The 15,526-nt window shown below is 40.8% G+C and overlaps 1 protein-coding gene across 1 annotated transcript in view; it reads right to left on the reverse strand.

The window, feature by feature from the left end:
• Positions 1–295: 295 nt before the first annotated feature.
• The window catches only part of LOC105893100 (aminopeptidase N-like), a 29,443-nt gene continuing 14,212 nt past the window's right edge, over positions 296–15,526 (reverse strand). The window contains exons 18-40 of the mRNA XM_012819452.3: positions 14,938–15,078; positions 14,062–14,143; positions 13,436–13,598; positions 10,554–11,163; positions 10,006–10,148; positions 9,057–9,196; positions 8,273–8,399; positions 7,853–8,007; positions 7,239–7,352; positions 6,781–6,924; positions 6,173–6,238; positions 5,601–5,666; positions 5,309–5,487; positions 4,926–5,002; positions 4,584–4,711; positions 3,970–4,025; positions 3,737–3,884; positions 3,159–3,250; positions 2,765–2,875; positions 2,213–2,380; positions 1,771–1,911; positions 1,228–1,309; positions 296–816 (exon numbers count right to left, since the gene is read on the reverse strand). Coding sequence (XP_012674906.2) covers positions 658–816; positions 1,228–1,309; positions 1,771–1,911; positions 2,213–2,380; positions 2,765–2,875; positions 3,159–3,250; positions 3,737–3,884; positions 3,970–4,025; positions 4,584–4,711; positions 4,926–5,002; positions 5,309–5,487; positions 5,601–5,666; positions 6,173–6,238; positions 6,781–6,924; positions 7,239–7,352; positions 7,853–8,007; positions 8,273–8,399; positions 9,057–9,196; positions 10,006–10,148; positions 10,554–11,163; positions 13,436–13,598; positions 14,062–14,143; positions 14,938–15,078 — 3,292 coding nt within the window. The 3' untranslated portion in view covers positions 296–657. The remainder of the gene's footprint in view (positions 817–1,227; positions 1,310–1,770; positions 1,912–2,212; positions 2,381–2,764; positions 2,876–3,158; positions 3,251–3,736; positions 3,885–3,969; positions 4,026–4,583; positions 4,712–4,925; positions 5,003–5,308; positions 5,488–5,600; positions 5,667–6,172; positions 6,239–6,780; positions 6,925–7,238; positions 7,353–7,852; positions 8,008–8,272; positions 8,400–9,056; positions 9,197–10,005; positions 10,149–10,553; positions 11,164–13,435; positions 13,599–14,061; positions 14,144–14,937; positions 15,079–15,526) is intronic.

A 15,526-nucleotide genomic window follows, 5' to 3' on the forward strand; every position in this document is an offset into this window, starting at 1 on the left:
TATGTCGCCTAGGAAACAACTCTGTGTTGTGTGTGTGTGTGTGTGTGTGTGTGTGTGTGTGTGTGTGTGTGTGTGTGTGTGTGTGTGTGTGTGTGTGTGTGTGTGTGTGTGTGTGTGTGTGTGTGTGCATGTGCATGTGTGAAACGGGTCCTGTTGTGTATACTCATTCAGCTGCTCCGACCCTGATGAGGAAGTCACACACACTTTTTTTAACACACTGTGGGGTATGGGTATGTATGCGTATGAGCACCATAGACTTTGTGTGTATACACAGTCAAAACAATCCTCCTTCTGATCAGTTTTAAATCTATACAGTGTTTTATTGATTAAAAATATAGCTACCAATAGAAAATAAACCATTTCTTAATCTCAGCTTTAGTATCAAGTGTGTAAAACCTATGAAGGCAGCCATCAGGCGTTTACGGCTTCATTTTCACCTGCCTTCACTGAATGTAAACTTTAACAAATACAAATATCTTACAGATCTTAAAAGTGCTGGTGCCACACTATGTTACACAGGTTGAATGTAAATCATAATTAAATAATGCATAACAATGTTTGGCTGTTTCATCGAGCCCTTACACTAGCATGAGACCAATTAGCAATTGGAAATCTCAACCTATAACTCTGCTGATCTGTACATGTTTTTCTTCTGGTTCACTGTTGTCTCACTGCTGTAGACAACCACTGGGACACCTTCTCTTTGTTCTCTGCAACCCATTTGATGTTGGCTGCTGTCTTCTCAATGGCCTGGTCCAGGGCTATGGTCGCCGAGCCAAAGCCTGTCTCAGCATGTTCCGCTTTGAAGCTCAGCAGCTGTGTGTTGGGAGAAACGGGACAAATAGGTTATTTGGAATGTGTCTACAGTAATGAAGAAAATAAAGAACCCTTAGTGTAAAATAAGCATCACATAAACAACATCGTACTCATGACACGTAAACACCAACTGGCCTGCAATGCACAGGAAGAGACTGACCGTCAAAAGTATCAGGAAAGATCCTGTCCATTCAATACACTCTTTGGCCCTCAATAAACTAAATACTCTCACCTTAAACCACTTTATGGGTGCTATATTGAATTGCTGCTAGAATGTCCTGCCCCTATCCCAAGCTGTCTGGATGACTAAAGGTAGTTCTGGCCCATTTAGGCCCCTAACCTGGAAAACAATGCTCTTTGAACCCATTTGACCCCACCCTCCTACAGTGGCCTCCACCTGACATGCGGTACCTGTTTGAGCTCAAAGTCTGTGGAGAATCTCTCTGTGACTCCAGTGATCAGTCTTCCGAAGGACAGCCCACCACCTCCATAACTGAGGAATAAACGAGAACAGAGTATTATTAGCCGCCATCAGTGATCAGTCTTCCGAAGGACAGCCCACCACCTCCATAACTAAGGAATAAACTAGAACAGAGTATTATTAGCCGCCATCAAACAGATGAACATGAGCAAATGAACGCCCACAGTAAGAGAGGTCAAGACTGTTTTCTACGTTTGTTTTGCGAGAGGATGCACCGTGTTTTACGCAGATTTATGCCAGGAGAAAATACAAGGACCTTTCAGCTCCTGCCTGCCTTATAGGTGAATATGCAAAGCTTCCTGCGTCATTATTTAAAAATGAAAATACATGATGATAGTCTTTCACTCTATATATATATACAGAAAATAGTATTTTGAACCACAATCAAACAAATAAACAAAATCCATCAAAAACGCAGAGAGTAATAAAATAGCACGTTCAAGCCACAAGACACCAGCAGGGCTGTTACTCACTCGTTGTAAATGAACGCCCAGTTGGCTCTGATGAAGTCCCACGCCAGCGGTTGGCCAATCACGTTGCCAGCGATGTACACAATGGAGAAGGTAGCATCCTGTTTGCGCACCATGTTGGGGTCCAGAGAGTACTGGAGATACCTTCAAGTCAACCAATGAAAATCATTTTGTCACTAATACCAGCCTGACATTTCTATGAGAGACAATCATGAAGTAAGAAAGTTTATTTATAAATTGCACTTTAAAACAGTCAGAGCACAAATAAACAAATTAACATGTACTGTGTAAGAAATCTGTATCTAGTCATGTATTTAGCCATGTATGTAGTCATTCATTCAAGGGCTTCAGTGAAACACATTCTCTTTCACACACACACTTGCACACACACACGCGCGCGCACACACACACACACACACACATGCACACACGCACACATACACACCTGTTGAGCAGCCACGGCACTTTAGTGCAGGAGAGGGCATAGAGCAGTTTTTCAGCCTCTGCGGCGTTGGACGTGTTCTTAAACATCTGCCAGGCAAAGTCCCACTCATCCACACCACCAGCAGCGATGCCATTACAGTACATCGTCTGCTTCAGGTTGGGATGGATGCTAGATGAACACACAAACACACAGACAGATCACCTGAGTACACCTGCTGCTTCAGGGGGGATAGACTCACAAACATATCCAAGGAAATAAATAAACACTCAGCTGTAATATTTTGGCCGTAGTTATTTATAAGAAGCAGTCATGAATGTATGAACAAAATGTATGAACAATGAAAGATATATGTAAACAGCCTTAATTGAGTTTAGAGTTTATCATTTCCACTATTTCGGGCCTGCGAATATCCTGTGAGCCCAAACCAAAACCATGGAACTTCAGACTCAATTGTGTGTGCCTTTATTCATTGTTCTTTCTGGATACAAAGCACAGTATCTGTCTGGTTGAGTGCATACTCTGAAGAGTGTACACACTGAGTGTCAGACTCACGTGTACGTTTGTGGGTTGGTCATCCACTCCTTGAACCAGCCGAGGGTCAGGTCAGCGCAGCCGGCCACTCCTACTTTACAGGCTAGGGAGATTGCAAGCACTTGATTGTACCTGTAAAATGCATGAACGCACCGTTATGAATATAATTGTATTAACATGGAAATACAGACTAACATACATGTTCAACACAACAGTTGAAACATGTTGTGAACTAGTAATGTTCTTAAACAGTAATTAGTAATAGTCTGGTAATATCTGAGGGTTTACTGAAAATTGTTATGAGTGAATATTTAGGGTTTGTCAACAGCTGGAGAAACACCCTGTTGTAGTGGATAAAAAGTAAACAGCATCCTTTGTTTTGTACTCATCTTGAGAACACAATTAAATGCCTTACTGGTCATTGTGTCCTGAGGGGACCGTTGCCCAGTTTCCAGTGATGGTCGCAAAGTGTGTAAAAAGGGGCTCCACTTGTTTCTTTAGGTATTTCTAAAACACACAGAAGATATTTTTTTTAAATGATGTGAACTAACAAAACACATAGTTTATGATATACATGTCTGTTTAGTCACTTTGTAGGCACGTCGTCCCATGAGACTTCAATCATGAGGTCGTAGTCTGACAACTGCTAGGAATCCAGCTGAATTCAATGCTAAAACGTAATTTTAAGAATGACCTTGAGAGACTGTACGTGCTCTTTAACATTCATAATACATTAACAGATGTTTTAAAGGGCAGGTAACATGGTTGTTTACTGCATTACTGAAGATAGGGTGTCGTTAGATAACACAGGTAACACAATCGTAAAGACAAATCTATCCAGGATCAGAGTCACATGTGTTCCGGGTAGTGTATGAGATTTTTATAACATGAATCCTTGCTCTTGGCTCTAGACCCTTTAGACTTGTACAAATTGACATAGAATATTATTTATCCAGTCATGTATTGAGACTGGCTTTCAATCCAAACACTAACCTGCATGGTCCCGTACAACTCGGTGCGATCAAACATGAGGAAGTAATAATCCAGACTGCGCACAGTGGACTGCCATGGCATGTAGTCTATCTCTTTTGACAGGTACTGCGTGGTTCTTAGAGCCAGGACGGTGTCTATAATCTTTGCTCTAAAAGAAGATATACAGTAGTTATTGCAGTTGTTTATTTGCCATTACATTGCAGATCATTAGGGATTAACAAAGAGAAATGTACCTGGCGAGATTGAATGCATCATCCACAATCTGGGCCCTGTTGATGACTGGAATTACCTGCATAAAACACAAACAATGTGTTAATGCAACACGAACCACAACACAATGTGTTAATGCAACACGGACCACAACACAATGTGTTTATGCAACACGGACCACAACACAATGTGTTAATGCAACACGGACCACAACACAATGTGTTTATGCAACACAGACCACAACACAATGTGTTTATGCAACAAGGACCACAACACCCACAGAGCACTTCAGTGTCATGGACAACACAGACAAGCTTACAGGAACTCATAAAGACTAAATACTACAAACTGGGGGGGGGGGGGGGGGATGCAGTTACAGCATCACAAACACGGAAAATGAACACACACACACACACACACACACACACACACACACAGACAATCACATACATATATATAATATAACATAAAATACAAATAACAGCCCAAAACCAACATATGCAAACACCAACTTATACATACTACATACATACACTCACAACACACACATATTCACCACACACAAACATACCCATACCCAGCACACAGCACACACTTTTTGTGTACCTTATGGTAAACCTTTCTACTTTTTGTGTACCGTATGGTCTTTGCTAAGCTGAGTAAGAAGGCGCTCCCAGTTGGCCAGGTCATAATTGACCCTGTAGAATCCAACAACGTTGAGGTTTGCAAGAACCCACTCTGTAGTCTTCATTGGTGTATGCAGAGCTGAAATTGTATGAATTAAGTCAAAAAATTATTTCATACTCCACAATTTGATATTACTTATTGAATTTGGTAGAATAATATTAGAAAATATTACAAGTATACTCAAGTATTGTGTGTTGGAATCACAAGAGCATAAGTATCAACTGGTCTGAAAGACTGATGGGGTACAAACACGGCACAATATAATTGGAAGCAAATAAAATTATCTATTTACTTGACTTGGTGACAAGCCATTTAGGTTCCTGTGGAAGTCTGTTCTTGGACCATGTTATGGGGACAATCCACTCATACCTGAAAGACAAAAATGATCAGTGCTGTTGGGTTTCTGGATTTCAGGTCAAATGTACAATACAGACATTTCTGGGTCACACAAGCAACATTTAAGCAAAAATCAATGCTGATTAAGCACCTATACTTCGTGATGATATGCCTGATGAGGCCTACCTGTTTTCTTACTTTTGGTGAAGTATAATACATATAATACATTTGCTAACAGATTAGTGAAGATCTACTGTTCCAAGTTTAGCATTGTGTTCTCCAGGCGAGTCCCAGGCGGATCTGGCACTAATCTGGCGTGGAGTCTGTGACGAGTCTTACTTGTAAATGGAAGGCCTGTCCACCACTGAGTCAGGGTCAGTCAGGAAGTGCTTTTGGCTGATGGTTCCTGTCGTAGTATCTATGGTGACGACGGGGAAGCCCATCTGGAGGATCCAGCGGTTCATGATCACTTCAATGGTCTCTGGGAGTTGTAGTGGTGTGGGATTCTTGTCCACCGCCTTTGGAATTGACAGAATAGGAATCAGTGGAAAATGGTTTCAGAGACTTGTTGAGCGCTTTTAAAATATTTAAAAATGACATAAATTCACATTATGTCAGCAAACTAACTCACAGCTTGCAGATGTTTCCAAAGGTCTGTGTACACTGTGTTTTGATAAGCAAACTCATTTAAGTAGGTCTGTGGGAAGAGAATTTCAAATTCAGTTGTTTCTTGAAATAGCATTTAACATACTTTATGCAAAAGAAGGAAGTCTCACAGGTAAATATGCCTCAACAATTCAGCCTTCTCAAATTAAGGTTTACAATATAAATGTGGTTAAACTTAAAGATATCTAATAAACGACTTTATCAGTGCATTAAGTATAGATTGAAAGTGGTTCCTGAATATAAATATAATCCCTTATAAAGAGTGTCTGTGTAATTAAGCAGACTTGTCTCCTGCACATCAGGGCACTTTGCTTTTGAAATATAAACATAGTTCTGTGTTCATGTATGAATGTAATACATTCAAATATTTCCTCATGTTCTCAAGGCTTTAGTGACACATTTAATTTATTTTCATAATTTAAGGATGTGGATTTATTGCTTTACATTGGCTATCTTTCAGTCCATATGAAACCATCTAGCATACTTGATAGAAAATATCAGGATCTTATCAGTAATAGAATGAGAACTCGGACTTACACTCAGGCCCTTCGAAAAGACCGGCTCTGTCAGGAACTCTGAAAGCATCCTCAGCACAGAACCACCCTGCCACACAGACATGTACTTGTTAGATCAGGTTATACAGACCGTCATAACATAAACAATTACAATTCAGATCCTAGAGCCAGATGTGACTTTGGCATCACATGTTGAGAGTTCACAGTCAAACGTGGTCTGGAACAGCACCAAGAACAAAAGCTAACATGGCTCTGTCTACCAGCTTTTTTAGTGAGACCTGTTCTTTAAAGCAACACCATGCGACAATTTTCCACTTTTTGAGGTATGCTTCTATCAGGCAACTAGTTTTGCCAACCAGGATATGCACTATATAGTTCTAGTAATACAGTCAGTGGCCTACCTTACTGTAGGTGATGGAGTCAGTAATGCAGTCACTGGTCTACCTTACTGTAGGTGATGGAGTCAGTGGTCTACATTACTGTAGGTGATGGAGTCAGTGGCCTACCTTACTGTAGGTGTTGGAATCAGTGGCCTACCTATCTCTAGGTGATGCAGTCAGTGGTCTACCTTACTGTAGGTGATGGAGTCAGTGGCCTACCTATCTGTAGGTGATGGAGTCAGTGACCTACCTTACTGTAGGTGATGGAATCGAAGAGTTCACTGATCTGGGCTGGAGTGTTAATCTCTGCTTCAGGGTAGGAGAGAGGATGAGAGGAGGCCAGGGCGTCCACACCCATCACTCCATGGACAGTGCTCAGGACAAACAGGTCTTTCTGTAGAGTGGGAACAAGGAAATAACTTAATATCTGTGGCTGACAACATTCATTTTCATCTGGTCTGTCTGTCGACAATGAAAAGATACGAGATTTAATTTATCTATCATTGACAACATTCATGATTATAAAGTTTTTCCTAAGACTGTGAACAAGAAAATAACTCACTAACCAATTAACTTGCTTTAATGAACAGCATTACAGAAAGACAGTTTCCCAAAAAATAAATCAGTGTTACAAGTTACAATATGTTCATATATTTCTTATGAATGCAATCAGTGTAATTTAACAGATCGATAACCACACAGACGTACAACTTTCCACTCAGGTTCAGCCTTATCAGCCCCCAGATAGGAGACGTAGGTGGCAAATCCCTCATTGAGCCACAGGTCATTCCACCATTTCATCGTCACCAGGTTCCCAAACCACTGCAAACACATGATATGAAAACATATAGTCATTCATATCCACACAAGTTTTTGGAATGTGGTGGCAGTTTATAGTTGCAGAGCTATTATCTACAGGGATTTCAAGGTAGGAAGAAGAAACATTGCATCAACAGGCGGGAAAAAAACCTCTGTGCCATTGCTGACAGAATATTTAATTGTCATCGAACTCTGTACTTGGAATGAGCATAGTGTCAAACGATAACCCCCCCAGAGATATGGCCGTGACTGCCCACACCTTAGCAAGAGAGCCTGTACCCTGACCTGTAGCTCAGCTGAGAATGCATGGTGCTATTAACATGAAGGTCATGAGTTAAATTCTCAGGGAGGTCACATTCTAATGTAAATGCATGTGTGCACTGTGCTCTGAGTTACTTTGGAGTTACTCTTTACCATATGAGCCGCTTTAGATTAAAAAAAAAAAAAACCCACAAGCCTTAGCATTTCAACAAGTTTATGAGTAATGATTTCCCCCTCCTTACCATATGAGCCAGTTCATGGGCTATGACCGTGGCCACCCACTCTTTGTCACCATTGGAGGACATCTTAGGGTCATAAAGAAGGGCTGTCTCTCTGTAGGTTATCAGTCCCCAGTTCTCCATTGCCCCAGCACTGAAATCAGGAAGAGCTATCTGATCTGTGAGGGCGAGATGGAGAGAATGAGATAAAGAAAGACAGACCGTGGAAGAGCAGAGCGACAGGCAGAGGGGAATATTGTTTTGTGATATTTCCATAGCATTTTAACTTTTGTAGCATGGTCAATGTTTCTCAGTAGCTGTGACAATTCACTTTCCTTTCTGCATGTCACTTCTCAGGTCCAGTCTATCCCAGCCCTAGTTATCTCACCACAAGTCAGGACACTTTAAATGCACATTTCTGCCCAGTAGAGTTTCAACTCTCACCTGATTTATCCAGGGGGTATGTGGCATTGTAGTACCCCTCAAAGAACTCCAGAATGGGCCCTGTCTTATTCAGGGCGTAGTCCCCCTGACCTTCAGCGATGGCCCGCGGGCGTGCCCAGATACGGATCTGCAGGTGGAACATGTTACACACCTCTTACCTACTGTTATATGTAGCCTCTGTCCACTACTGCCATATCATGCAAAATGAGCTCTGCAGGTACATATCTTCTGTTGTGTTTATTTGTATTGATATCATACAGTTAAAGTTATATTATAGTATCATACTGTTGCTGTTCGATTTAAGGTTACAGTTAACTTGCTAGTTTTCTACCAATGTAGATTGTCTGCTTTCTAAGCTATGTCAATAAAAGAAGGAGGCAGGAATTACTGAATGACGCATTGTATTCCTGCTAAAACAACTGAAAAAAAAGAAAGACTGATTCAAACTGCTAGTGTCCTTTTTTCTGGTAGGGAATGATCTTGACATGTAAGGTAGCCCGCAGAGTGACCCAAAGTTTGAATTAGTGCTAAAATGTTAATGCATTATGTGACTTTAAAGTCACTTTTACTTAAATCTGTTGTTTAACCTGCGCTCGCACTCTCCCACAGAGGACCTTCCCTGTCAGAAAGGAAGGCAAGACTGGATGAAAGCAGCGGTTGAGGTGATAAAACTGCAATGCACAGAGCAATGAATAGGGGGCAGCATTTAGCCACTTAGGATCCTAGAGAGAAATATGAGGTAATCTGCCCTATGAGGGCAAAGAGTCAGAAGAGACAAGATTACCAGGACTTGTTCTGCTTCTGGTGTCCTGATGAAGTCGAATTCACAAATAACCATAGCCAGCAGGTAGGTGGACATTGTTAGCGTTGGTTCAAATGTGGTTATGGACACCTGCATCCCTTCCATTGTGGTGTTGACAGTCCCTAATGAAGGCGAGGTTGAGGCAGAGAGTGAGCAACATATTTAGACAGAGTGAGTCAATGTAATGTAATGTAATGTCAAACAAACAGTTCTTAATGCGTTTATGTTCAAACCAAACTTCAATATGACGGCTGATTCACAGTTCAAAAAGACGCTGATCAGAATTAGATATGGATTAGTTCAGATAGGGATATATTGCTCCAAATATGAAATTAAATTGATTTATAATTGAAAACGGTTATTCGTTTTTTTGCTAATTTAGTTAACAGTTGCACTGTACACAGTGATTACAGTTGAACTGTAAGTAACATTTTTTGAGTGCTTAATCTAAACTTCATGATCTGATCTGACAGCTATCATAAACATGCCGGAATTTTCACTGGCTCAGTAATCTGTTACTACAATGGCAACATGATCTGGCTGTGTTAACCAATCAGGACAGGCCAGAGAAACGGGGACCCCTGCCTCAGAGTTATGTTGTAGTATTGCATATTGAAAATATGTGGTGATCTCCTGCAATAACTACTGTCTGGTGATAGATCAGGAAATGCTCACCTTGGTTATAATAGATAATAGATCAATTTCAATTTAATGTGCTTTATTGGCATAACTGTGCAGTGTACAACATTGCCCAAGCAGTCTGTACAAACATGGAATACACACAGCTATGGTGTGCCAAACTCACCAATAGTAGATTTAACACACAGCTTTGGTGAGCCAAACTCACCAATAGTAGATTTAACACACAGCTACGGTGTGCCAAACTCATCAATAGTAGATTTAACACAGAACTACGGTGTGCCAAACTCACCAGTCTCCATGCCATTTGCAAGGGCTACAGTCTTGCGATCGTGGATGAGAGTCATGTGAAAGATAGCCTTCAGGGCTGGCTCGTCAAAGCAGGGGAAAGCCTTCCTAGCATCTGTGGGTTGCATCTGGGTTGTGGCAACAACTCTAAAACATTCATTTCAGTTCGTATCAGTTTTGAGACAAACAACTACGTGTGATTTATATAGTGCTGCTAAAACTCTTTCTCATTTGTGATTTGAACAGGAAAGTTTACAAAGCGCACTGATGTTTTACTACTGTCATTCCAGAAAAAGTTGTTTTGGTCTTTGAAGATTCAAATATGTTAGTAATTTAAAGGAATATACAGTTTAACTAAATAGCCTACCCCTACATTATACCTGTTCTATAACTCAGTATACCTGTTCTATAACTCAGTATACCTGTTCTATAACTCAGTATACCTGTTCTATAACTCAGTACACCCCTCTACATTATACCTGTTCTATAATTTAGTATATCTGTTTTATAACTCAGTATCTCTGGTAAAACGTCCCATGCAGTTTTACTTACTTCAACTCTGATCCCTCATAGTATTCACTCCTATAAAATCCTCCCAGGTCATCAGCAAGTTCACCAGTAAAGCTTGTGTAGAGTTGGTAGGACTGTCCTTGGACTAGTTTGCCATTGAGCTGGATGACCAGGTAGTGTGTCGTCTCCTGGAGCCATGTTGTCTTAATAGTTGGTGCAGCTGCACGATCCAGTCCAGTCAGTGTTGCGTGACGTCCATTGAACGTGGTGAGGTTGAGCTTGTTGGAGTGAATGAGGATCAGGTCTGTCTCCTTGACGCACTCAAAGTCCACAGTAGAGTGGCCTGTGAAGATGTACATGCCGTGATCATCCTTCTCCAGACGAGGCCACAGAGTCACATTGTATTTGGATGGCTTGAGAGTGTCAGGCAGCCGGTATTTGTCCCAGGGCTCGTTTGAGGGTGTGGGTGTGGTAGTAGCGGGCTTGGTGGTGGAGGCCTCCTCTGTTGGCTGCACTGTTGGCTGCACTGCATTTTTTAACTTCTCTTGGGAGTAGACCACAGACAGGGCGATGATGGTGGCCACGGATGCGGCTCCCAGCACAATCACAACCACCACCACAGTCGTGCTGAATTGGAAGACTTTCCCCATGGCTGTCAGTAATGAAAATGAATCTGACTACAAGCAGCGTTGTATCTTTTGTACCCTTTTTCCACACCCATTGTGGTTAATTTTTGACAGTGTTTTCCAGGATTGGTTGGCGTCTTTCATGACCATGGAAAACAACAGATAAGAGAATGCTGAGCACTCCGTACACATTTCCATGTCGGTCTACATCACACCCTGTGGGGATTTGTGGTTTCGTGATAACCTCAGGAATGAATCTGTTCATAAAGATGATTGATAAGAGCTTGTGGAGTCATGCTTGTGGAGTTGCAGAATGAAACTGGAAGAAGCTAAACATAGCTGTAGCAAAACCCTGATGCAACTTTAGACTGCATCTTTATTTACATTAGTGCACTCCTGTGTCTGAGGCCATACTGTGCACAATGTTAAATATAAATCATCATTGATCGATTGAATCCACTTAATATCACAATTATGGTCGAGTATGAAAATAGTAAAACTTAAAAAGGAAACTTCTGCATGGAGGAATGGGTTAAAATTAAATTAGACTGAGACTCTCTCTGGAATTCTAAACCACAAGATTGACCCTGACCCGCTTGTGGCACTGTTTGGGGTTATCCCGGAGGAACTGCAACTACCTGTAGCAAAACGTAAGACCCTGGCGTTTGCTTCACTGTTGGCACGCCGTTCCATCTTGTTGAAATGGAAAGAAGCTGTCCTACCCAAACACACCCAATGGGGCAAAGATATACTGTCTTTTCTCTCATTAGAGAAAATTAGATATAGTCTCAGAGGATCAGTGAATACATTTTATAAGATCTGGAGCCCTTTTATTGACAGTGTCAGCACTTCAGACATAATTGAGGACTAGTACTCTATAATTGATGGTTTACCTTACTGAGTACTGTGGCTTTTCTGATTTTGAACACAACAGAGATAAAGTTTGGTCAGTTTCTTTTTTTTTTCCTGTATTGTTTCATTGTGTTTGTTTTGTTTGGGGTGGGGGGATGGGTGGTGGGAGGTGGGAGGTGGTGGGATTTAAATTGTATACTGTATACATGTCTTGTTTGCAATGAGATGAGAAATCAATAAAAAGACCATTGGTCAAAAAAATTAAATAAAATTAGACTGAAATACATAATAGATTCTAAATAGATATCATAAATATACGCATAAATATGGACAGGAAGTCCGCTGAGAGAGCCATATTAGTAATGTTTTAAATATGTTCTTAGATCAGCATGTTTTCTGTAGTTACACTTCCAAGTTAACTTTGTAGCTGTTTTCTAAAATGGGACATTGAGTGCTTACACTCTATTTTCCATTACCAAGGAGCTTATACTTCATTTCTCAGATACCAAAACACAGATTTGTCACTCATGCAATCAAATGAAGAGGCCCACTGCTTCTGGGAAAGCCACTTCCTGTGGATGAGTCAGCTTCAGCTTTGCCTTAACATGCTGACACTCATCCGGAGTAATCAGGCACTGATTTTAGTGGAGGTGGTGGGTTTGGATTACATGTTCATGGGTGGTTTTACACCGAATATGGAACATGTTCCTGAATTCCACCAACTGATATGTAGATGGGAGGACCTATACACTTCTATTTGGGGTGTTTCTTCACACTTTTCCACAATATTTTACACAATGCTACGGATCCTCTCCTTACATATCTTTAAAAGGCCTACTGAGTTTGCAGTTGTACAATATCAAAAACTTCGAAGGAAATGATGCTGAATCAGGGACCAAAATGAGGTTTAAATGTTCTAAGCAATACTGTCATATGAAGCAATACACCTTTATTACACAGAAAGCTGGTTGTAGCAGACAAACATTTTTATTGACATTTTTACTGTCCATGTTAGTATGGGAGAGTGGGTCCAGGACTGGTCCAAGAGTCTTCTGACATGAGGTTGAGGTTGACTATGTGCCACTGAATCAACAATCAATGTCAAGTTTATTGAGAACAACAACAACAGCAACAATACAACAACAAAGCAGCTTTGTGTACAGACAAAACCATTTGTAATGTTTTCATTCTAAAGGTTCTCAATTTTGTTATCTTCATGTACAACAAAATTAAAAAGACAAAAAAGAAGAAATAAACAGTTAAAGCAAGGCACCCAATTATGGCTATTAGCGATAAACACTATCCAGGTTCATCCAATTATTCTAATTCTACTTAGCCATCCAAATTCATTCACTCATCCAGATTCATCCATTCATTTTCCTTAGTCATCAAGGTATATCCAGCCTAGCCATCCAGGACCATCCAGTCATTCATGTTCGTACAGTCATTCTCCTCTGATATTTCCCGCTCTTGAACACCACTCCAGGACCTGCTCTTGATTCTCCTCCACCCATATGATGTTCTCCTCAGTCTTCTGGATCGCCTTCTCTACCGCCCTCACTGCAGAGTCTAACCGGGCCCTCAACAGGACCTCTCTGAACCTCTGCAACTGGATGAGAAGAAACGCTCTCATAACTCTAATGGGAGGCTAGGCAGGAACTTTCTATTGAAGCAGAGCAACGCACATGCTAGCCAGCTGTACTATACCACAGGCTAGACAGTGGCTGATCTACCATGGAGGCAATGATCGGTCAGTGGTTAACCTTCATCATTCTCAAACAAGGCAGCTGTATAGAGGGGGGCCAGGAACAGGGTTTAACAGGAAGACAGGTGTAAGAACGTCCACATAATGGAGGATTGTGGTGGGAAACACAATTTTTTCCACATCCTCTCTGCATAAATGACTGCTTCTACGTGAAGCAGAGATTTTCGCATCAAACACAGGTTAATTTACGTTTGAATTGACGTTAATTTCAGGTTGTTATAAATTTATGTTAAATCATTTTTTTTACCTTTACCCACATGGTTCATGCAAGGAGAAAAGACAGGAAGATTGGCTGTGATGGACTTACCTCATCAACCTTCTCTTTAGAGGAGAACCTCTTTGTTACTTTGAGAATCAGGTCCGCGAGTTCATTGGACTCAGGGCCATAACTGAAGAAAAAAAAGAAAATTGTTATAGGAGTTGATAGTTACTCTACAAATGACTAGTTTGGGCTTTTATACTACTTTGTTGTTGATGTGAGTCTATAGTCCATTATACAGTTGTGATATTTCCTTCATTTTTATTCTCATCCTGATTCCATCTCCATTCCAACTTTTTTCATTGCTACTGCTTTTGTCTCAAAATGTTTATGATACAATATCGAAAACTATGATAAAAGGCTGAGCAGATATATTGATATGAATACGTAATGGCTGCTTAGGTGTTTCATTACACAAAAGGAATGCAAATCATTTTCAAATACGTTTCCTTGGGACAGGTATAAGAGGACACCTCGAGGCCGTTATCCTGCTTCAACCCCAGGTTGCCACACATGTATTCAGGGCAGCATGTACATCCCACAAACGACACATTTGGTTACGATTTAAAGAAGGCAACCTGTTTAGTTCGTAGTACTACTTTCTTTTGTCACAGACGAGGATAACGTTGGGTAGTTCGCTTGGTTACAGTTGATTCCTTTTGATTTTATGCTTGCAAGCAACACTTGGCAAAATGAGAGAATATGTATATGTTGATCATTTATTAGCTTACCTGACTACACACTCACTGTAGTAGCCTCTATCACGGGCAGCTCTTCAATCAAGTGTTATTTACTATGGTTGTTTTAGTTACTGTTAGGTTATAGAGAATTAATGGACACCTGCCAACCGATCAGAAAACAGTATTTCCTCCCTCTGGGGTATAATTAAATGTAAGAGGATCCAGAGCAGAGGGTCAGACTTGCCTGTACATTATGTCATCCCATTTTGTCACAACGAAGTTCCAAGAAACAGATTCACCCAGCACATTATCGGCAATATATTCTGTGGTCTCAACTATGTCCAGCATCAAGTTTTTATCAGGATCCATCATGTATCGGAGGTACCTTGAGAAGAGACCACAGAAAAACTTGCTGACTTCAAGTTACAATGAATTTCTACAACAGACTACAGAAAGAACCTTTATTTCCCTCTATTAAACCTCTATTAAAATCTTAATTTCTTGCAGTGGTGATTATAAAGAAATATCAGACCTCCAAACATTGGGGTGACTCATTGAAATCTATGGAAGTTTTTGCAACACATATTGCAAAACATATGCAAATATTGCATGGGCCATTGAAGTCAACGGCCATTTAGCAGCATTCTGAAGAGCCTAACATAGCCGTAATAACACAGAATAGCACTGGGATGGATATGAAACAGAGCTGATCAAAAGTTAGTTATAACATGGCTGCTCTTTCTGTGAGCCTAGGCTTAGAGAGGAGAATGTAAATGTTAAACACACAGGAGAACTAAATTAGCCTGTGGTGGCATTGACGATCATTCCCTGAC

Source organism: Clupea harengus, chromosome 20 (genome assembly GCF_900700415.2).
Source record: "Clupea harengus chromosome 20, Ch_v2.0.2, whole genome shotgun sequence".
NCBI lineage: Eukaryota > Metazoa > Chordata > Actinopteri > Clupeiformes > Clupeidae > Clupea > Clupea harengus.